The 23934-nt window shown below is 43.9% G+C and overlaps 1 protein-coding gene across 3 annotated transcripts in view; it reads right to left on the reverse strand.

Moving 5' to 3' along the window:
- Nucleotides 1-24: 24 nt before the first annotated feature.
- Nucleotides 25-23934, reverse strand: part of Tspan2 (tetraspanin 2) — a 39950-nt gene continuing 16040 nt past the window's right edge. For all 3 annotated transcript variants that reach the window (XM_033758331.1, XM_033758333.1, XM_033758332.1), the window contains exons 3-8: nt 13422-13519; nt 12048-12122; nt 10712-10810; nt 9609-9680; nt 3752-3835; nt 25-569 (exon numbers count right to left, since the gene is read on the reverse strand). In XM_033758331.1, coding sequence (XP_033614222.1) covers nt 504-569; nt 3752-3835; nt 9609-9680; nt 10712-10810; nt 12048-12122; nt 13422-13519 — 494 coding nt within the window. In that variant the 3' untranslated portion in view covers nt 25-503. The remainder of the gene's footprint in view (nt 570-3751; nt 3836-9608; nt 9681-10711; nt 10811-12047; nt 12123-13421; nt 13520-23934) is intronic.

Raw genomic sequence — 23934 nt, forward strand, 5'->3', positions numbered from 1 at the left:
TATATATATATATATCTCCCAGGAAATCCTGTTTTTAACACTGCACTGGGACTTCTTAATTCCTGTAGTTTATTGCTTGCATTAGCTAGAGATCCTTCAATTCCCTGTACATATCTAATTTTCATGGCTGAAGTCTAAGAAACTGGTCCATTATTACATCTTATGAATAGCCAGATTTTTAAAGTTTCCCCACAGTTTTTTTTTTATCTTTTTCTAATATATTGTTCCTCTTACATAACAAGAACTAGGAAGTCCCAGCAAGCAGATTTCATTGGGTGTAATGCATTACCAGAAACATGATCACATGTGAACACATCCTCCGTCAACACAAGCATTCACTCAGGGCAGACCAGCCATGGCCCAGACACACATACATGTGCAAATGTACAACTGACAGCAAATTATTTCAAATCCTAATGTCCTCTGAATATTAAAAATGAGCTGAGAGAGCTCTTGTGACATTTAGTATGAAAATTTTACACTATTTTCACGATGAAGTAGTTTCATATCACATCTCGTGAGTTTCGTATTGCACAGCAAAGGACCATGCTGAATATCATGCCAAAGATCTGAAATACAAGGAACCACTCATTAGTGACTTTCAAATATGTATTATTTGATAAAAAGGTGAGCAACTGCCAAGGTCTCTAATTTAATAAATGATTATAACCAATAATTATTGGTTGTAAAATAGCATTTTTATATGTTCATTAAGGATGGCACTGTGTAAAGATTTCATTATTAACTCTGCTTAAAATGCTTTACTATCTTATTATTGTTAACAAATAACGAGGCTTTGTTTTAAGAAAAGGGCCCTCTTTCTGGCTTATAAAACAGTTCTGAATTGTTGTAAAATACAGATATACTACTGGTTTTGGAATTTAATATTTTTGAGGTTAATCCCAGACCTCATATAGTCATTTCGAACAATGTATTCATAACTTCCTGTTGTTTAAATGTGCTTATAGTAGAAATCATCTTCTATTGTCAGAAAAGCTTTGAATTCTTATCACAATGACCACATATTCAAAAGTGGGGCATCTATTCATTTCTGGTCCATTTCTAAGTGCAAATGATACTTCACTGGTTAACTCAATAGTTTTACCAACACATAAACTGAAGTGTCTGAACTACGGCATTCCTGACTTCTACCTTTTGGATGGCTCTCTGAGTAGCCAAATACTTGGGTGACATCACCCTCCATCTCCATGGTTTGAAAGGAAGCATGACAAAAGCTCCTTGTTCATTTCAGTCACCTGCCCTGAACTTTTGCAGAATCTGTTTGTGCTACTTTAAAAAATTTGCACCACAACTCTTTGATTTTTCTCCTGTTTTTGTTTTTTTTTGTTATTGGTACCAGGGATTGAACTCAAGTCCTTGCACTTTCAAGGCAGGTGGTGGAACCACTGAGCTAAATCCCCAGCCCTTGATCTTCTCCTCAATCCCACCCTCAATCAGACTAGGATCTGTGACGACTAAGTGCAGCAAGGTGTAAACTGTTCAGTTGTTCTAGAAAGGATGTAGCGGAGTAAAGTAAGGGCATAGCCAGGAACAACAGTACTTCAGGCTCTGGCTGACACAACTCAGTGCTAGTGTGTGGCAGGGGAGACACCTAATGGACATTTGGTTAACTGATCATACTGTGCAACCTGTGCCTTATTGAAAAAGAACTAAAGAAGAAACTCTGAAGGTGTGGATCCAGACAGCCAACTTAGGTATTCCCCCTTTAGCATGTGTTACAGTTTGGATCTTAAATGTCCTTGAGAGGCTCATGTCTAAAAGGACAGTCCCCAGATGTTGGTGCTTTTGGGAAATGGTGGAACGTTTAGGAGGTGGGGCCTAGGAGAAGGAAATGAAGTCACTGGGGGTGGGTCTTGAAGGGGATTCTGGGACCCTAACCCCGCCTGTCTTTTACTTCCTGGACACCATACTGTTACCGATTTTACTCTGCTATGTGCTTTCCACCACAGTGTGCTTCCCCTTACGATGTTCTGTCTTGCCCCTGGCCCAAAGCAACCAGAAGGGGCCACAGACCGAAATCTCCGAAACATTGAGCCAAAACAACCTTTCCTTCTTTTACATTATCTCAAGTATTCTGTCACAGTGTCAGAAAGCTTATGCACCATGTTGTAAGGCTGCTTATGACCCCTACCTCCTCCTGGTTGTCCTCTGAGGGGATCACTCCGAAATAAAACTCTTTAGTCTCAGCGGCCGCCACCATGAATCAGGGGTGACTGCTTCTGGATTTCCTTAGTTGAAACTGTAGGATTGTTAGGAGGATCTATTTGATGCTTTGGTTACACAGAATGTTCTCAACCTTCCTGCCTCAGGACTGTCCTGGGGAAGTTGCAGAATTGCAACTAGGCTAGCTCCAGAGCAGGTGGAGAGGGCCTGGGGGATATCCTTGGACTCAGAGGTCCTCAGCACCGTTCCACACTTCTGTGCTCTGAATTCAGAAAAGGACCCAGTGCTGGGGCCCCTGCGAAGTACCACTTCATGGATTTCCTTCTCATTGTCATAGTCCTGCCTCAGTGCAGGCCGCGGGCTAGCCTTACAGAAGACTAGAGAGTAAGCGCCATCTCACCGTCAGCATCAGCCAGCCTCTGGACAGTGGAGATCACCTCTTCACTAGCCTCTTTTCCTCCATCTGGCCTCATTCTAACCCTTCTTCGATTCTGCACGTCAGGTCTTTCTAGCCTTCCAATACTTCTGTCTGAGGATTAAGCCCAGCCTTTCAGAAGGGCAGACAAAATCCTCAGCCATGTAATCTGACATCTCCTCCAGTGCCATCTCTTGCCACTCCTGCCACACCTTTCTGTGGCCATCTATTCTTCCCATCCTCTTCTTTTGTACTTTAGAAGTACTGAGCCACCTACAGGTGCCTGGTACACTATGCTTCGTGCCTTCCACCTGCTATTTCCATCACCTGGATTTGGGTTTGGGAACACTGAAATTACACAGAGAGCTGGTATTTATTGGGTGTCATGTGTCCTAGATATTTTCTATGAATTAATTTGTAACAATAATGTATAGGCAGCATCCCGTTTAATTTTCACAATGATCTTAATCTGGTATCTTAAGAATCTTAGTTTAGTCAGGCGTGGTGATGGATCCCTTTAATCCCAATACTCTGAGAGGCTGGAGCTAAAGGATTGCAAATTTGAGTCCAGCCTTGGGCAACTCAGTGGCTGAGAGAGACCTTATTTTAAAATAAAAATTAAGAAAAGGGGAGACGTAGTTCAGTGTAAGAGCCCTGGGTTCAATCCCAAGTACCACACATAAAAAAACTCCCATTTTATAGAAGAGGAAACTGAGGTACAGAGAAACTGAGATGCATTCCTGCAAACTCAGGTCTTGTAAGTAGTAGGGCTAGGAAATGAATCTAGATCTTGTGATGCCAGAGCTTAACTAATCACCATGCTACGCTGCCTCTTCAAATCATAGGTTAACCTGAAATATTATTTTGAATTGAAAAATCACTTACCTGTATTAAGATTGGTGGACTTAAACTGAGAAGTGATAAGGTCAAAGTTATAATTATGTCAGCACTGAAATTTATAACCATATTTCAGAGGACTAAGATTGATGGGTTTAATTATCTTTGCTCTTAGAAGATGTACTGTGAACAAATGTCTTTATCCTTTAGGAAAATTTTCTCTTGAAATAGTGCTATCTCACATGCAGAAAAATCATGTGCAAAAGTTCAAGGCTTCTGAGAGGGCAAAAAAGTTAAGTTCTGGAATTTCCTCACCGTGAGACCTGCAACTCCAATACCGACAATTCCGATGAGCTGAAGCTTAACACTGATTATGGTTTCAATTTCATCAATGCAATTCTGTTTTGGAAAAAAAGAAAAAGAAAAAAAAAACTAATTGTTTGTGTGTTCCACTCCTCCCCCAGATCCCTTCTCTCTGTACAGATCATTCTGTGGAAATTAATCCAGGTCAGCCTCTCTCTGCCCACATTTACTCTTAGGCAACATTGTCCTGACCACCTTAAAGCAAAAGTATAATTTGGGGAAAATATAATCCTTTGCCTTGGTGGAAATTTTCTATTTAGGTCAGCTGCTGCATAAGAGCCCTAAAGTCTAGCTGAGGAAGCTATTTCTCTAGGGTCTGAGACATTTTAAAATTTGAGACCTCTTCATACTTTCAGCAAAGAAAAATAAGAAAAATAGCTCCAGAATAATAACTCCTTGTTTTCATATTGTTACTTAGAGTTTAAAAGACTTTCTATATACTTGATCAAATTTATTATGCAAAGTAGCCATTACCTACTAAAGAACTAAAAACCCTGTGCAGGTTTAAGTTAAAAGAAGGAAAGCCAGGTCTTAGGAGTGAGAGAAGCAGTCTCTCTTGTGGCTGTGCTATGCTGTGGGTCCCTATCCTTACGCCCCTAGCAGACCCATGAAGCACTGTTCAAAGGACCTTCACAGATAGCGGAATATTGGGTAGAGAGCGGAAGAGGTCACCTGTAACCCCTGTTTCACCAGTCCTATGGTTTGGAAGCATTCCCCATAAACCCACATGTTAAAGGCTTGCTCCCCAACCTATGAGAAGTGGGACCTAGTGGAAGGAAGTTATGTCTTTGGGGTGTGTCCTGAAGAGGATACTGGCAGCCTGGCTGCTTTCTTTTTTTTTTTCTTTCTCACTGTTAACAAACCACCATGAGGCAGACAGGCAGCCTCTCCCCTGTGGCCCTCTGTGACATACTGTGCCTCCACAGGCCCAGAGCAACAGGGCCAAGTGACCCTGGACTGAAATGTTGGAAACTGAGCCAAAATAAACCTTTCCCTCCTTTTAATTTGATCACGTAGGTATTTTGTCACAGTGGTAGCTTCCAAAGTTTCTATTTGGAATTCTCTTAAGTAGAGTTGTGCTCTCAGTCCATCTACACCCCCAGGGTACTTGGATCCTTTGCCTTGGCCCTAGTCAGCTCCCTTAGGCACTACATGAAATCCTGAGAATGCTTCGCAGGTCTGCTCTCATGCTTCCACGAGATGACACACATTTCTTGAGCACCAACCTTGTATCAGCCACTGGAATATGCAGGTGGATGTGGGAGGCAATAAGACATCATTTCTTCTGTTGTCAGGAAGCTCAGTTTAAAGAAGGATTCACACTCACAAAAAAAATTCTAATGCATTCTGGAGAAAGTTTTAGAAGCGCTGCTGTAGACACTAGGTCCCTTCTATACTGGGGGAAAATGGGAGCCAACTTATAGCACTTCTAGTTTTTGTCTCCTTTCCCTGTGCTCTTAAATGTGTCCTTTCTTCAGTGCTAGGCACTGTTGCAGGTAGTGAGCAAACAAAAGAGACAAGGCAGCTCATCTCCTGGCTTCTTTTTCTCTTATTAGATCCAAAGAGGTACCCTTTCCTGCTGCAAGTTAACCTCTTCTGTGGCTGTGGGTCTCAATCCCTCTCATCTCTTTAGGAAGCCCCTGCTACCAATTATCTTCTTTCCTTCCTAAACACTGAGCCTCTCCTCCTCTTCCTTCCTAAACGGCATCAGGCCTAACTTAAATCTAAAACACACAGTAATACTCATAATGCTGTCTTCCTCCAGCCCCACGTGAAGTGCCTCTTTTCCTCCATAGCCATCTCCCTTTTGTGAAAAACAAACCAATGAAATAAGTAGTGACTTTACTTTGCCATAAAAGAATGCATGGTTATTGAAGAAATGCAGGCAATAGATGTTCAAAGAGAAAATAAGAAGCAGCTGTACTCCCACCAAGATCATAACTGTCAGTGATTCTTACACACAGAAACATTCTCCACACTTAGTACCTTCAACTGCAAGCTTTTTGAACTTAAAAAGCTTACAACTTTAAAAATACCTTGTTTCACTAGAAATTCCTTGAAACCATGATTCTTACTGGCATTTCACCATTATATAAGTACCTACAGTTACTTAAATAATCCTCTGTTGTCACCTCTTAGGGAACTACCTAATACTTTGTTCTTGGGAATAGCACTTCACAAAACATTTCTGATTCCTTTTCCTGGAAATAAATTATGAGAACTGTAGGTTACGGACATACTTAACACTCTAGTCTTAGATAATCATATTAACCTCTAAGACTATCGTACCAATTTTTTTCTGAAAAAATTTATTTTACGTCATTCTTGACCAAAATGTGTTATAATTAAGGCGAGAAATCCCCTGACCAATTCCATGGGTTAAACAATGGAATCGCTTCATTTAGATTTGCAATTAATTTTTAACATACTTTTAAGTGTTTATGCTTTTAAGGTGCTTAATGGCAATTTGTATTTCACTGTTTTATGAAATCTCCTTCCTATCCTTGGCCCAAAGCCAGACACTTGAAAGAGTGCTTTCTCTTTTCCCTTGTCACTTCCTGCAGCATGGGCCCTGTCCTCACATCAAGTCCCCATTTATCTTCCTCAAAGGCGAAGTCCTGTTGGCTTTTCAGTAGCTGCATTAGTGGCCTTGTTAGGCTTTTAATTCCCCAAGAAATCATCGAGTTTCCAGCCTCTATGCCACTGTCCACACTAACCCTCTGCGAGCCAACCCTCCCTTTAGCTGCACAGTCCTTTCTCATTCCTGGAGATTTAACTGAAACATCTCTGCCAGCAGCCTTCACCTGGTCCCCCCACCTCTGGCTTATCCGAAGTGCCTTTCCCGCTTTTCACCCCACCACAAAAATTCAACAAAGCACTGTCCCATGCATATTTTCATCACTGCACTGTGACCGTTCTGTATTCAGTTCTCCTAATCCTACTAGACCGCCAGTTCCTTGTCAGTAGGGAACTTTCCTCATTCACCTTTGACTGCACAGTGCCGGATGCAAGGCAATAACACCGACCGGACATCTATGGCAGCGCTCGGCCTTGGTAATTATTTCCTCCAATGGTGTCTTTTCCTTTGCGTCTCGCCACTCAGCCCTGTTTCTTTATTTCATCCTGATTCCCCTTTTGATCGGCCTTTGATGTTGTTGTTCCCAAGGGTTCTATCCTTGTACTTCTTTTCTTCTAAATCTCATGGATCAAAATCATATCTATAACTTTATTTATTTTTTATACGCATGAGTTATAAGTATATTTTATTTATTTTTTCCCCTTATTGAGTTTATTGGTACATTTTAGGTATACAGTACAGTTATATTCATCATTGGGATCTTGTATCTTTACATGACAGGTCTTGGTTCTCATTTTTTCCCCTTAGCCCTGCCCTCCCTTCATATCTATAACTTTAAATAAGCCACCAACACCCCAATCTCTTTCCCAAACCACAAAGCAGGTATTTCAACTTTCTTTTGAATATTTCCACTTGGAAGTTTCCCTGGCTTCTCAAAAATCACCATGGTGAACACTGAACTCATTTGCTTTTCTCTATAATGGGCTCCTTCTCCTCTACTCCTCATGAATGAATAATGCCATTTGTTGAGTCAAAAATCCAGCAAAAGGTACACCCTTCCCCTTTCCGGTATCTAATTGCTTATTCGTCCTGTAGGTTTCACTTTTCTCCATTTCTGTTGCTCTGTCCAACTTTCCTCTGTTAATGTTTCATGGTTGACAAGGAGGGACGTTGTCTTCCTGTTAACCTTAGGCCCAGGCTGTTTATTTTCCATCAATCCTCTGCACTGCTACGACAGCCAGATTGTTAAAATGTAGATCCTATTCTAGGTTTTACCTTCTGTGGAGTCCTAGGAAAGCAGCTGAAGGCTAGACTGTTGTCTTCACAAAGATCTTCAAGAATGGGTTCCTTCTCTTTGAAGAAGTCATTTCCCACAAGTGCTTAGGCTTTCAGCCTCTTCTATATGCTGCTACTAACCTGAGTACAAACAAGTGCCTTCTCTTGTCCCCACACCTTTGTCTTATACCTTCTGCCCATAACTTCTTCCTCTCTTCTGTTTGCTTACTGAACTCCTGGTCACCCTTCAATTTCCTCATGTTGGAGAAGCCTTCAGGGGCTCTGCTTGAGTCTCCTGCGCTCTCCGTAATGCAGCCTTAATGCAAGTCTTCCCAGCCAGGCAGGACCACTTTGAGACAGTGCTGTGTCTGAGTCATTCATCCACCTCAGAGGGACCTTGTAAGTGATCAGTGGTGATTCATGACACAAACTGGAACTTACACATTATCATGCCGTCACGGCCAAATGCTGAAAAGCCTTGACATTGTCTCCATATTCTCACCTTCCCCTTTCTTTCCATGTTGTGCTTGTGCTTCCCTAACTATTTCATTAACACTGTGTGGCAAAAGTCACTGATAATCTTTTAAGTAACAAACTCAAAAACTCTTTAGTTTTCATTTACTTGTCCTCTTCCCAGCATTTGATTGTATGAGCAAAACATCTCCTCCCTTGACTTTCGAGATGCTATAGCTTGGACTCTCCCTTAGTCTCTGTCTCTTCATAAGTTCTTGTTCTGGCTTCTTGTCTCCAGCTTACCCTTTAAGCAACAGCATCCTTAACTCTTTCCCTGGTTTACACATATTGCCTGGCTGTTCTGTCCCTCCTACGGCTTCATCTACTGACAATATGTTGAGAATCCTATACCTGTGTCATCCTCCAGACTAACAGTAAGTCCTACAGGCACCTAAAATACAAACTGGATTAAAAAAATGAAACTATCATTTGCCCCTAGGATTGCTCCTTTCACTGTATTCCCCTCTATTAGTACTCATCTAACCACCTGAGCAGAGATATCTTCCAATCAACACTTATACGCAGTGGGTTACCCTGTCCTGTGGATTTGACCTCCTGAACATCTCCTAAATACCTTCTTCTCTCTCTTTCCCTCTCCTTCCCTACTGTTTGTTACTTGCTTTGACCCTCATCCTTCCTTACCAGGTGCCAGTGTAGTGGTCTCCCTCCATGAGTCTCCAACCTTCTATTTGACTTTTAACATACAACACCTTAAGTTCCTCCCACAATGACAAACTGATTAGGTTTCATTCTCTGCTGATAGCAATGGCTTCCTCAGTCCTCCATGTTTAAAGTCATGCCTTTTCCTGTCTCTCTCCCAAAATGTTGCTCACGACTCCCTCTGGATTTTCTGTTCTCCTGTAGTCTGAAATTTCTTAATGCCATGCTTCTGTTCCTGTTGTTTTCTGGGCTTAGAATGACCTTCCTTTGCCAAAACTCAGCTCAAGAATCTCCTCCTATAGGCAGCTTTCCTAATTCTACTGCGTTTCTCTGGTGTCCTGTACAGGTGCCTCACACAGCTCTAAAGCTCTTGATTGGTCTGCCAGGCTACTGAGGGCAGGGGCCATATCTTTTTTGCCTTGGAGTGGCACAGTGCTGGCTTGACACGACACTTGATGAATGGAGCATTTGTCATTGCTGTGACTCCCTTGGAGAAGTGTGGGGCCATGTTCTTGGAGGATACACCTCTGGCCCCAGTGAGCTTAAATCCTCGAGCATGTGGCATCATATTAACATGTTAGCCTACTATTATTTTCCAGGGCACCAGGAGACAGACTCAGCAGTGCTTTGCTTACTTTCTATGGAATAAAGTGAGGCTCAGAATCCACAGAGAAGGGGTCTCTCAGAGCCCATCGAAGGTAGGATTTGAGATTCTCTACCTCCACCTAAAAACTATTTCCTACCACAGGGGTTGGGTGGGAACCTTGGTAGACACTGGCTTACCTTTCGGACTAGAAGATCCTTTGGGCATGTGGGTTGGACCTGCTCAGAACTTTCTTTTCCACAGCACTGAAACTAGAGAGCCAGAAAAGAGACTTTAGGACACAGGAGAGGGAAGCAACAGCTCCAAGTCTGGGCACTGCTGCTAAGGACTGGCAGAGCCAAGATGGCAAAGGAGATACAAAGTCTGGTCTCAGCAACCCAAACTGCTATTTCTGGAGAGAGAGTTAAGAGTCACATAATCATGCCCGCCAACCAAGAAAATTCCTAAAGCTGTCTGAGTTTTATGGCAGGAAGTGACTCAAGGCAACCCAAACAAGGCAAGAAACTAATTGACAGTGTCTGTTCAAATTGCTGCTTTTTAGACCGGAGTTGAGGCCTTCAGAGTCCTTCTTTCAGACCGGGAGACCATGTAACTTACTGAGGAGTTAACTTTTTATGACCTTTGGAAAGGTCTCATTAACTAGGGTACTGTCTGGGAAGGAGAGAAATGGCCACAGTAAATCCCAGGAGCTGAAAGACCAAGATGGCGGGCTGGCTAGCACACAGGTGTGTCGCCCCAGGGTCAGCCCCTTGAGACAAAGGAATCTGTGCGCTGCTTCAGGTCTCTGCAACACTTTCCAAGACATTCCTATCACAGAGAAAAACAAGTTACCTGAAAACATTTGGCCCAGCAGCTTGCAGCTGCTTCTCCATGTCAGTATTTAAGAAACCAGAGCAACTCTAGTCTGATCCATCTCTTTGGTAAACTAGAAAGAAGCTTTTCTGACTTGAAGCCCTGCTTGCTCCTGTCATACCCACAGTGGCGCCCTTTGAGAGAACCTGACACTTCTTTGAGCTGCTTTCTCTGTGCTCTTGTTCACACTCTTTTGTCTGTTGTGGGCACACACCCTGACTTCCTCTTGTGAACTCCATTGGTAGGTCTCTTTCTCATCATGGGTTTTGTACTGAACAAAAACTGTAGCTCTCACAATGGCTAAAATAGGGGGTTGCTGTGTGTCTTTACTGAAGTTATTTTTATTTTTAATCCAGCTGATCAGAGAGAACCTGCTTCATGGCTGACCTTTAGAAGATGGAACGTCAAGGAAGAAGTCAAAATTACTCACTGCTGAGTGGAAAGTAACGAGAGTCCCATTTCCCTTTCCTTGGTCTTTAAGGTAATCATTGTAAGCCTCTTCATACATGGTCTGTACATGTCTTATAGCCTGCAAATATACCAGGGAAAGCGAGAGCACAGTGAGTGGGAAGTTTCAAATGTTCTCTTCCCAAACGAAGCAAAATCCTTTCTTCCATAGCCTTCATATGCCTGTCCATACACTTGTCTGTATTTTAAGATGATTCTAAACATATAGAGCAGAGCGTAGATTTCTAAGATGCTTCTGGTATGGAAGGATAAACTAACCAAGAATACTTTTCATTGACTAGAAAGGCTTTTTAGAGAGTGGAGGTTTCCAAACCTCATAAGGTTTCAGTATCAACTGGACCAGAGATTCCTCAGCTCCAACCAGGAGATTCTGATGCGGAGCCAGAGTCGGGACCTTGGTAGCCAGGGTACTCCACTGGGTAAAAGCATTTAAGTCTCTTCAGGACATGGTTCAACAGTTGTTCATTACGAATGACAATATCCTGAATTTAAATACCATAAGAAGCTTAGAGAATGCTTTCTCCAGTATAAAGGCCTATGACCCCAAATCCACAGAAATTTCAGAAGGTCCTAAGATCTAGCTTCACTTCTGCATGGAGCAGAATTTAAACTAACCTATGAATATAACCAGCTACTTTAGAAAAAAAATTCAATGAAGCAGCATTTACTTATTTTGCATGTACTGTTTTGATAAGCTTACACTGGTACTGGTGGCACAGAAATTAATCTGAAATATAATACACTTAAGGTTCCATTCTTCCTTTTCCTTTCCATTCCTCTGTGTGTCTCTGCTCTTAAAAGGCCACTTCCTCTGCGGGTTCTCCTGATAATCTACTCTGGATGCCCAGAGTTGGACAGCAATCTAAACTGGCTTCATCAGCACACGGTGGGCCAGGCCCGCGTCATTCAGGCCAAGTCTCATGGACAGTCTGACAAGAAATGACAATGTATGTTTTCTCCCCATGCCTCTTTCTTATGTCTGTATTCCTGCCTCATTTTTAAGTGGGGATAATCTCAAATTAAGAGTTCCTTCTAAAGAATCATAGACCACTTTATAAATCTATGAATGCTGTGAACTTATTTCCTGGGAACATGTGTGCATATATATTCACACACACTTGTGCACATATATGCTTTGTTCTGTACACTACCTCTAGGTTAAAAATTCTGCTTACACTATAATGTGGAGAGGAGGCTATTTAATTTCTTAGTAACATTATGGGTATCAATATCTTCATATCTTTTGTCATAAAGAGAACACTAATTATCATCTTAAAAAATAAGTGATTTTTACTTACTACACTCTTGCCTATAAAAGCAAATACGCCAGTGGTCACTTCAGCAGCAAATATCACCAGTAGGCAGGTAAAAAACTGAAGGGGAGAGAAAATACTAATTTCATTAATTTAATACCTTTTCAATTTACTTAGCTTTTAGGAATCTCGTCCCACTGGAAAGGCAGGAGGCAGGGTTATGAGTTGGAACTGATTGATCTAACAGGAAACATTTGCTCCCTTCGTTTCCCTTATGCAACAGGTGAGTTACTTTCATGTAGCTCCCGCACTCAGCTATGGGTTGTTGAGTGTCTGTTTGGCACCAGGTACCAACCTTGGCAGTAGTTAACAAGATCTCAGGGGACCTCAGTTGGACGGGGGAAGACATAACAAATGAGTAAAGGATTAAAAATGTGAATAAGAGAATTTCACATAATGATATAGAAGTCCCACTACCTAGGACAGTGCCCAGAACTTATCCGTAAATGCTCGATAAGCATAACAGGATCTGTAAAGAGATAAAATAAGGTCAGAAGATGAAGTCACTAATAGGGCCTTGAGGGAGTGTAACAGGTTCCTCGTGTTCCCAAAGGCTTCCCTGAAGAGAAGGCATGGAGGTGAATGTGTGAGGGATGTTTCTGGACAGGTTTGTTGGTTTTGTTTTGTTTTTTGTTTTTTTTTTTCAGGTCTTGGGTTTGCTCTGATCACACTAAGTTAAGTGATGAGCAAGACAGAGATACTCAGCGGGAGGAGAAAGAGAATGAACGGATAAAGAAACAAATGAGACATTTTACACAGCGAGAGATCAGAAGCAACACAGCATCAAAAGTCCAGAGACTGCAAAGAGAAATGAGAGGCTGTCTAATAACATGCTGTTTCAGTCCTCAAAGAAAAATGCAAAAACTTTCCCTCTTCCCAACCTTGTTCTTCCTGATTGTTTCTCTTAGGCTACATTGTCATTGGCTGTACAGAAGTTAACTGAAACTTTGATTTTTTTTTTTCTTTTTTAAACAGAGGCTTCTGTTGAAATAAGCCACCAGAGGGATGTTTGGTTAAGTTACTCATCTTAACCTGAAATGCTTTCCTTGTTGATAATAGCTCCTCCCTGGCTGTAGGAATCCTTTAGCTACCTCCCCCACAGTGAATTATTATTTTTTAAAGAACAATCATATTCACCTCTTACAACTGCTAGGCACTTTTCCTTCCCAAACATCTTTACACTAATGACCTCATTTCCCCCCCCAAACTTTCCACATGAGGCAGGGACTAAGATAACATGATTCTTATGCAGAGATGGAGAAACCTGAGAGTTGGGGTGAAGGAGGGGGTACCACGGGCTGTGGAGAGTCCTGGATGGAGGAGCTGGCCCCACCCACCCCACTCCGCTATCCTACTTACTGATCCGAGCACGCACTGTGACTCCCGCATGGCTCCGCAGCACCCGAAGAACCCCACAGCCATCATTAGGGCCCCAGCTCCAACCAGCACATAGAGTCCTGTGGGCAAGAGGTCTCACTGAGCAAAGCACCCGCTCTCTCTGTCCCCCCAGGGCCAGGGCACTGTTTCCCACCCATGACTGGACTCCAGATTCTGGGCACTACAAAGTGTCTGGCTGTCAGCCCTGTGATGGGTAACACTTGCCGAGTGCTTGCTGAGCACTTCATAAACTGTTTCTCGAAACCTATGCAATGATTCTACAATGAGGGCTTCTAGTAGCCCAGTGAACACAGAAGGGGGCCAGAAGCTTAAGGAGATGAAGGGTACTGCTTGAGGGCACAAGGCCAGCAAGGGGGGACACCACATCTGCTGGTCTTCCCGAGCTGGTGCACTCAGATGTCACCACCGTCTCCTGTGTGCCAGGCCCCGGGTCTCAGGTTTCTATCGTCTGCATCATCTGCCTGAGACTGAGGACACAGGCACTAGGGGGCTGCGGGAGGTGAGACACAAACCCAGGACTTTCTCCTGAGCCCAGGGGCCTCTTGCATTTTGGACTTGACAGTCTTCATCTATGACAGGCCTCAGGCCAAGTGTTTGGGAGGGAGGAGAAGTTGCCCAGGCACAGAAGGAGAGGCTTCTGGGACTTGGGAATTTGGGCTAAAGACGGGAACAGAGGATAAGGCAATAAGACACTTGTTGTGTGTATTTTCCCCTTCAGGGAACAGCAGCATAGACACTGGACCCATAGGAGGTTGTGTCACAAGAAACTATCCAATGAGGGCAAGTAATATACATCAACATCATTAGCACCGTGCTCTAACCAACTAAACTAACCAGTGCCGAACAATCTTATTATGAATAAAATATTAGCTACATGCATTGAAGGTCTCATTTTTTTCAGGCATAATAAATCCATGTAGAGTAGATTTATCAATGTAACTTTCATAGAAGCCCTATGCAGTATGTGTCATTCTTACCATTTAGACAGGGGAACTGGGCCCCCAAAGGCAAAGCAATTTGTCCAAGGTCGCAGAGCTGGTGATTTGCAGAGCTGGCTTCTTGCCATCATCCCACCCTGCCTCTCTAGCAACAACACAGCCTTAATTCGGCTGGTGACTTCACTTCCTACCTAAGTCACGCCAGAGCAGTTCTCACAGAGAAAGAAAAGGGCAGAAACGCTCTGGTTTGGGGAGACTCCAGCCAGGCCTTCCCTGATTTCCTTCTCTGATGCTGAGATAAGGTGGAACACAATGTGAGACCTGGCACTTGGCTTACTCGCAACAAGCTCACAGTCTCTGTTTCATTTTTGCGCATTTTACTCAGATGAGTCACCTGGAAACCACTCCCATTCACAAGAGGCGGGGGCGGGTGTCCTGCTTCTGTGGGGAACCCCCAGGCCTGCATTCAGGTGCTTCCTGGGCTCCTTGGGGTGGCTAGCGGCGGTTTGTGGGCAGCCTCTCAGCTCACAGACATAAACGGAGTCACAGGCGAGGCTGCTCTCTTTCCTGTGCTGCCCCACCCCGGCCCAGCCACTCTGTCAGCTCTTCTTAGGCCCACCGAGGTGCTTGTTCTGCTGTTCGGAGGGAGGGAGGCGTGTACTTCCTCCCATCCCATTTTCTCTACAGTGGAATTTAATGGAGGAATGGATGTGGTCACAAGAGAAATGATGCCATATTAAAAATAATAGTACTGGTGGCCCCACTGCCTGAATACCTTATTGTTTTTCATAATGTCTTTTCAAAACTCTTGAACTTCTATCTTTTCATTGGCTCCTCAAAACAACCCAGGGAGCAGGTGTTTGTTGAGTAAAGAGGGGTCAGAGAGGCAAGATGGCTGGCAGCCCGGAGCCCTGATTCTCACCCCACACTCCTCACAGTAACAGGGTGGATGGAGGGCCGCAGCAGCAACCATTCTGTTTTTAGTTCCTTCCAAGCATGTCTCCTGGGTGGACCAGCACAGCGTATTGATTTCCTGCTTAAACAGTTCATTGCCTCCCCACTACCCCTGCTACGACTGCTGCATGATATACTCACAGCCCAGGGACCAGCCCCCTGAACCCTCATGCATCCTACACTCCAGCCACATGGGTATTACTATGATTTGACTGTTATGGTTTGTGTCTAGAAGTCCCCACAAAGCCCCATGTGGTCACAGGTGGGGCTTTTCCAGAGTGGCTGAATCTAGAACATGTGATGCTGAGATTAAGGGTGTGTGATGGCTGAATCAGTCCACTGGTTTGGCATCACCCAAATCTCGGTAGCCTAGATAGAGTATAAAAGGAGTAGAAAGAAGCTGCTAAAGTCCCTTGCTGGCTTTGCTACCTTCTTGCCAACGTGAACTGTTTCTCCTCCGTGATGTCCGTCTGCCGTGCCACCCTGCCTCGGAGCCAGCTGACTATAGAATGAAACCTCTACAGGCTGTGAGCCAAATGATCCTTTATTTCTTTTACCTTTGGTGTTGGGTATTTTGTCTCAGCAATAAGAAAAGTAACTAAGACACTGACCATGTCCTGATCTTTTTGATTTGTGTTTCTGCTGGTTCCCACGATGTCTTTCTGTAGATTTCAAGAGCACAAACAAACCTTATTTATCCTCCCTAGAACATGCCAGCACAGGTAGAATTCTCAATCTGTGTTTGTTGTTGGCCAAAGAGAGTAAGTTAAATTAGAATTTCTTGACTGGCTGCTTAATTACCTATCTTTGCTCAGAGATACATGGTGGGAACCTGTGTCAGCAAATATCTATGAAGCCACTTAGGGGTGGGTTCTCTAAGGTCAAGCAAATGAGGATGGGACCTCCACATCCTAAGAAGTTCTGGAATATAAGAAAAGAAGAGTGTCCTGAAGAAGGCTGGGGCTCAGTGGGCACATGGCCAGTAGGGCAGAGGTTCTCTAACAGGGTAAAGAAGCTTGGTCTCTCGGGCAACAATCCTTATCCTTCTGAAACAGTCAACTCTCCAAGAAAATACGCATACTTGAACAATATTCCACGCCCAGGTGGCCAGAATCGCAGAGCTCGTGGCAAAAACAACCTGAAACTGCCCTAGCAGTGCCACTCCCATGGCTTCTTCCCAGCAAGCCTCTGTTCACCTCAGAGTACACCACGGCGGCTCCCATTCCCGATGAGCACAGCTGGTGGAGCTGGAGGGAAATCTGAACTCTGCAGGTGATAAAATTCCTTGGGCCTGCTGAACCCTGTTCCGAATCTGGTTGTAATACTCTGTACTATATAAGGCCATCTGTGGCTTCCACGGATACCTTATCCTTTACATGGTCTCCCTCTATGCAAAAAACACCTGCTGAATGAATAAATAATTTGCAGCCACATTTTAATTCAAAGATGGTTTCTTTAGAGCCCGCCTCCCACAACAGCATGCGTGACAGACATGCGACCTATTTCCCAAATCCCTCATGCTTTCCAAGTCCTATTTCCCTTGATTTGAAGAGAGAAAACTTTGAAATTGTATTTTTAACCTTAATTAGTTGGGCTCTGTAATGCCAGTGATCTCTGGTGACACGTTACCAACAAGAGAGAACTTTCACCAGGACACCTTCTTCCCTGATGATTCCACCCTTCTTTCTCAGACTTCAGATACTCCATTTAAAGTCAGTAGCACCATTTAAGTTGACGAAGAAATGAGAGGGCTTCTTAAAGGTCTGTTGGCACAAACTCATTTTAAAATGGCTTCCTGTTACAGGGTCTGGATATTGTCACGGTCATCGACCTCAGTAACTTTTGGTAGCAAAAGATTTTATGTGACCCGCTAGTCACCATTTTCAACTACAATGTTTATGCTTCTGCATAAAAGACTCTCCTTCCCCTCTCCCCCTAAATACATATCATTACAGTCCAGCCCTTGTATATACACGGGGGATCAGTTCTAGGAACGCCTCCCCCAAATAAAATTAGTGGACACTCAAGTTTCTTCTGTAAAATGATGCAGTTTTTGCATAAACCTATACAATCCTTTCATGCCCTTTAATTCACCTCCAGATTCCTTATAATACCAAATAAAATGTAAGTGCTATGTACATTGTTGTTATACCATTTTGTTTAGCGAATCATGCCAAGGAAAAAAAATCTGTGTTCCGTATGGATGCATGTTTTGGAATATTTTAAATCTGTGGCTCATTGAATCTATAAATGTGGAGTCCCTGGGCCGAGGGGGCCAACTGTATGTAGATGTCTATTTTAGTATATGTGCTGCTGAAGCGAGCAGTAAATATCCAGAATATTAGCTGGGACTTGGTTCAGGGACTCCGAAATTGACAGGGAGAGACTTGATGCTCTGTTGGCAACAGCAGCAGCTGTCAGCTACTGAGTCCTGTTCTCAGCACTTCACTGGTCAGTCATCTAATCACCCAGCAGTCTTGGAAGTAGGCGGTGTTTCCTGGTGGCTCAGCCTGGGTGGCACCTGTACTATGCCTTTGACAGATACTACCTGAAGGTTCAGGGCTATAAACTAGTCTGTAATTCTGGCTGAATGTCATGTAGACCACTCTGTCTCTTCTTCCTGAATTCTCCCACAGCCACGCCCTAACACACCCACTTCCTCAGCAGGGCCCCACGACAGTCACAGCGACCGCCAGCGTCTCCCGAGGGCCCACCTCCCGCGGGCACTGCACTAATGCACCTTCACTTTTCACAGCTCAGGAACCTGAGACACAGAGAGCGCTTCACCTACGATTGCCCAGCTACCCAGGGAGTTAGGCACAACTAGACTCCTTCAACTCAAAGTAAACTTTTGGGAGGGGCTCAGAACAGTGACTCTCTTAGCTAGAAATCTGCTTGTTTATGAATGGAAGGAGGGTTCTTCATTGTCTTCTTAAGAGAGTGCTTGAGGAATGTAGAGCTGATGATTCCTGGTCTTCCTCTCAAAATACAGGGCTGGGAGCCAGAAATCAAGGTGCGCTGACCTCAACTACATGAAACTCCTCTCATTCTTCAGTGCTGCTATCTGCAATATAGAACCAAGTAGCAACTGATTTTTCATACAAAACTTTGGAGAAATGGTCTTGACACCTCTCTGTTATCCAGCTAACAGGGCTGTCAGGTACAACTGAAAACCAAGAAGTTGAAAAACATTACCAGATGAGTCAGCTTTCAAAAAGGCACGCCAGCCCCTTACTGTTCACCATTGGAACACTTTTCTTACAACCTCCAGCCACAATCCAAGCCAGGCTCTGGGACTCTGAATTTCATGGTGAAAGGCAGCTGCAGCCAGGCTGTGACCCTGGAGAGCCAAGAGGCTCCTGTTTGTGTGGGCAACCCCTTTACGGAGAAACCCGCTCATATCCGCTGCTCACAGACATGACCTCATGCTCTCCAGCACAGTCTCCAGCCTTGTGAGGGCTGAGGGGAAGGCTCCTGAGTCTGTGTGCCTAGAAGGAAGACCCTGGCAAGATCCAAAAGCCAACCCAGAGAGGGGCTTTCACAGGAAGTCAGATGGACACGTTGCTGGGATTTAGATGGGAGGGCTTCTCTCAAGTTATCTGCAAGAGACTAAGGTGGAGAAGGTCTAGGAAACCCCAAGCAACCCAGGTCTTCTCGCTGCCAGCTTCCCTCTTGCCGGGTTCTCCCTTCCCCACCTTAGCAACCCAGGGACACAGAGACCTTGGATCAGCCTCTAGGCTTTGGCCTGGACCTGGAGGGCCTGAGGAGAATGCAGCAGGAGCAGTCAGACTGCCTGAGCTCTCTGCTTGTCTTCATTTCTTGCAGCTGGGTCCTCTGGCCCTGACCTAGGATCTACTCCGTCCCCATGCTTGAAAGTCATGCCTGGGTCTTTACTATGGGAAGTGACACTTGATCACCAAGGAGGGAGAAGGAAGGATGCTAGAAAGAAAAGCATCCTTCCAAAGATGGAACAATTACTCCAACAAAACTTGGTAGTCATCTACTCAGAAGTAGGGAGCAGGATGACGCGTCTTCCCGGAGTACCTCTCAGAAATAGAACTCTGGGCAGGGAGGCCTCCTTTACTTTCTCTTTCCCTTTCCCCCTTTCTCTTTCCCTTCCTTTTCTTTTGAAATGGGTCTAGCTAAGTTGCCTAGGCTGATGTTGAACTAATGGTCTTCCTGCCTCAGTCTCTCAAGTAGCTGAGACTACAGATATGTGTTACAGTGCCCAGCTGAGGACTTAGTTCTTTTTTTTTTTAATATGATGAATATGTTTATTTAAAATTCTTTGTGAAGTTCATATATTACTTTTATATTTTTTTCCTCATTGAGTTTATTGGTACATTTTAGGGATACAGTACAGTTACATTCATTATTGGGATCTTGTACCTCTACCTGACAGGTTGGTTCTCATCAAAGATGGAACAATTACTCCAACAAAACTTGGTAGTCATCTACTCAGAAGTAGGGAGCAGGATGACGCGTCTTCCCGGAGTACCTCTCAGAAATAGAACTCTGGGCAGGGAGGCCTCCTTTACTTTCTCTTTCCCTTTCCCCCTTTCTCTTTCCCTTCCTTTTCTTTTGAAATGGGTCTAGCTAAGTTGCCTAGGCTGATGTTGAACTAATGGTCTTCCTGCCTCAGTCTCTCAAGTAGCTGAGACTACAGATATGTGTTACAGTGCCCAGCTGAGGACTTAGTTCTTTTTTTTTTTAATATGATGAATATGTTTATTTAAAATTCTTTGTGAAGTTCATATATTACTTTTATATTTTTTTCCTCATTGAGTTTATTGGTACATTTTAGGGATACAGTACAGTTACATTCATTATTGGGATCTTGTACCTCTACCTGACAGGTCTTGGTTCTCATTTTTTCCCCTTGTCCCTGCCCTCCCTTCACTCCTGCTTCCCTCCTCCTGAGGACTTAGTTCTTTAAGTACCACTTGAACGTGCCGAGCCTGTTTAGGAGACTCTTTAACAAAGTGGTGATGTGAGTTTAATGAGCTGATTGCTCTGGAACCTATTCTGAAAAGAAAACACACAGATCAATAAATGGAGCCCTATGAGATTTCCCCAAAACTGTGTCTACTTATATTTTTAAGTCCTACTACCTTCAACTGTATGACGTATGGTAACAGAAATGTAGTTTTCTTCTTGTTTTATTGCTAGAGTGCAGATGTCTTTCTTATCTGGAAAACTAACTTTCAAAGAAAAAAATTGATTTCTACAAATATGAATGTCACTCTTCTTTAAGAAATATTTTAAGTGAAGAAAAAGTCCCTGACGTCACAAGGAGGCTTTATTGACATGATCAAGAGGCAGCAGTGGGGAATGTGAAACCACAGGTCTGCATGTCAGTAGACTGGGTTCTGGGCTGACCCCTCCCCACCCTCACGTCAAGAAAGAGCTGGGAAACCACGGTGACTACCAGTCTTTGTTGCTTGGCCTTCAGATCCTTAGTTTTCCTATTCTGCCTAGTGCTAAGTTTGTATGATAACACACTTCCCTATCCTTTTAGCATTGACCACATGCACCCCCCATCTGTCACTCTGGAGAAAAGAGATATGGCTGAGGACAAGCTAAAGGTGGGTAAACCCACATCCATGCCACCAAAGAAAAGGACCATTCAGGGACCGTGGTTTTCTCTGCCCATAATCCACTCTTTTTCTCTATAAACGGTAAATGAGCCTCGTCTGTTCTCAGTCTGAAGCTGATTCACCTCAAGCTCCAAGGTACTCACGAAGCCAGGCTTGAGCCAACCAGAAGCTAGCTCCAGTGACTGGTTTGGGGTTGGGCACTAGACATGATATTGCCAATGAGAGGCTGTGGACCTTAGGTGGATCTGTTGGAATGGAAGAAGCATGGTCTTCTAGGGTTAGGAGCCCACAGCCACTGGCAGCCATTTTGTGCTGTGGAGAGCAGAAGGGTACATACAGCTTTGGTTTGGATTAGAAAGCAGAATTAAGAATGTTTACATAGAGTTAGTTCACTTTCCTCCTCAACATAGGAAACTCGTGAAGTAGCACGCATCCAATTCTGATTTTTGTCACATTACCAGTTAAATCCTGACATAAGAGAGAGTTAATTTTCATCTATGAAAGAGGCTGTTCAACTTTTTTGAGTTATCAAATTATTGAAACGATTTTCTTACACTGAACCCAGATCTGTAACTGTGAAATGGCTGACAGTGCTTTGTTTCTGGAGCAATACAGACAGAAGCTGTCTGGGAAGACCCACAGCTGGCTGCCATCCCTAGGTCCACACAACCAGCCCTTGCTCTGAGAGGCAGGAGGACCCTTCTATTGTAACTCAGCTTCTACCCGAAACACACGAGGTGTCACTACACAGCCTAGTTCTGTCTGTCACTGGTCTCTTTTGCCTTTTGGATTCCTTCTGTCTCTGAGCTTGAATAGGTTTAATGATGTTGAATAACATTTTTCCAGTTTTCTGTCTCTTTGCTTATAATCTCTAGTAAAATTATCATAAATTATACTCTCATTTCCTTGGGCTTGACTTTACCAATAATTTACCACGTTTCTTTAGTCCTGTGTTCCCTTCTCATTTTACTACTGCCAGAATAATCTCTGTGGACTGCCATGCAGCTACCCTGCTCTAAGCCCCAACATATTTTACTAGCACTTACCAAACTAACCCTGACCTCCAAGGACCCTCAGGCTCGTCCTGCCTTGCAGTAAGTAATCTTACTTCCCACCATACCCTACTCCTCACTCCAGTAAGAGCCTCTGCCCAGTCTGGAGCTGCTCATCACTGTCCGGTACACATGCCTTGTGCTCTCCTGTCCCTCAGCCTTTGCAGTCTTCACTCCTCTCCTCCAGTCTGGGCTTTAAAACCTAACTCAAATTCGCCTTGCTTTACTACTCAAGAAGGACCCACTGCCAATTCTACTTGGTTGAAACCTAGTCACACACAAGCACATTGTGATTTCAGAAGCAATAGACTTTCACTATTTTACTGGGACCGACCTCATGTAACTACTGACCTCAGAGTAAGGAGAGAAAATAAAGTCCACCCTGAATATCCCTTTGAAAACGGCTGGGAAGAGTTGGGTGAAGAAGACTCCCCCAAAGAATGACCTGAACAGTTAAATATATTCTCCACAGATGGAGCAAAACGTGGTAACTACCTGCCCTACACTTGTCAACCCTAATTCAGAGTCAAGAGTAGAGCCCTGCCTGACTCCACCTATCTAAAAATCTATTGTCCTCCAAAGCCACATTCCCATGCCCTCTACCCTAAAGCCTATCCTGCAGCCTCGGTGCTACCTGTTTTTAACTCAGTGTTTATATCTGTTCCTCTCACAGTGCTGACCATATGCTGAGGTTGCTGTCTGTTGTTGATTATTGAACATTGCTTTTGTGTAGGTCTAGAGAGGAAAGAATACCATTTACATGGGATTAAGTGGAACTTGAAGATGCATTTCTTCTCCATCCTCCTTCTGCTTTTCCTGGGCCCCCCTCCCTGGGACAGGCTTAGCAATTCCTGGACAAAGACAGGCTAAGCTTGTCCTTGGAACACTTGGGTCCTGATCTGGGACAAGAGAAGCTTTCAGAACTAGAAATCCACAGGGAAGGGAGTGTGTTAGCTTTGATGGAAGGAGTTTCTACCTGGAAACTGTGAGTAGAAAAGAGTATTTTCAGAAAAGAGTATTCATTTTATGGCAGATTGCTCTGCTTTTTTTCTGTCACAAAATCCAAATCTTGTCCAAGGGTTGGAAGCCCTCTAGGGAGTGGGCCTCAGTCTGGCCTCAGGCATGAATATTAGTTATAATAATTTTCTCGGGCATGCTTGGTCTGGCCATGCATATAAAATACAATTCTGGCCAATAAGCTGCAAGGGGAAATGTGTTTTTTAGGAAGTTCTGGAGAAAGGTTCTATTCACCTCTACAAAGGGCTGTATGAAATGACATTTCTTTTTCCTCCTTTCTGTTGCTGCATGAGGATGTGCCCTGTGTAAGGACTCACAGGCCACCTTTCAATGAGGTGGGAGATATCTGAGGTCCTGCTAAGAAGGCAGAGAAGAGACAGTGAGGAATCTGGGTCCTTGGTGGCTTTGCTGAATCCTGAGCTAAGTCTGGAAATTCTCCATCTGCAGACTTTCATCAATTTTCACTTTTCTTTTAAAAGCTATTTTAACAATTTGGGAATTAGGATTCATATTTTATGGCATATCATACTTAATGGTCTTGGGCTTTGTGAAATCTAGAGTCCAGGTCCACTTAGCCAGAGAACCAGCAAAGGCCACAGGAGGGGTCCAGAAGTAGTCAGAGGGAAGTAAACCCAGGATGACAATGCCAGCCCTCCCCCCAGCCTCTTCTCCAGGGGCAGCCTTCCTGCCCCTTCCGTTAGTTCTCTTCTCTCCTCCCCTGCTCTCTGCAATCGCTAGACGGATGGAGATTAGCGTCTCCAAACCTTGAGTCATCTCTCTTCATTTTGAATTACACTTCCTCTTCACGGAACAAAATCCTGACCTAGCAGTGCTCTGTGAACTCTGCATAGACTAGTGAATGGCAGATTTATGTGTACTCACTCGACTCAGAGTGTAAAGGAGTTTTCTCTCTTTT

This window comes from Fukomys damarensis, unplaced genomic scaffold (assembly GCF_012274545.1).
Source record: "Fukomys damarensis isolate Sample0158 unplaced genomic scaffold, DMR_v1.0_HiC HiC_scaffold_33, whole genome shotgun sequence".
In the NCBI taxonomy this organism is placed as follows: Eukaryota; Metazoa; Chordata; class Mammalia; order Rodentia; family Bathyergidae; genus Fukomys; species Fukomys damarensis.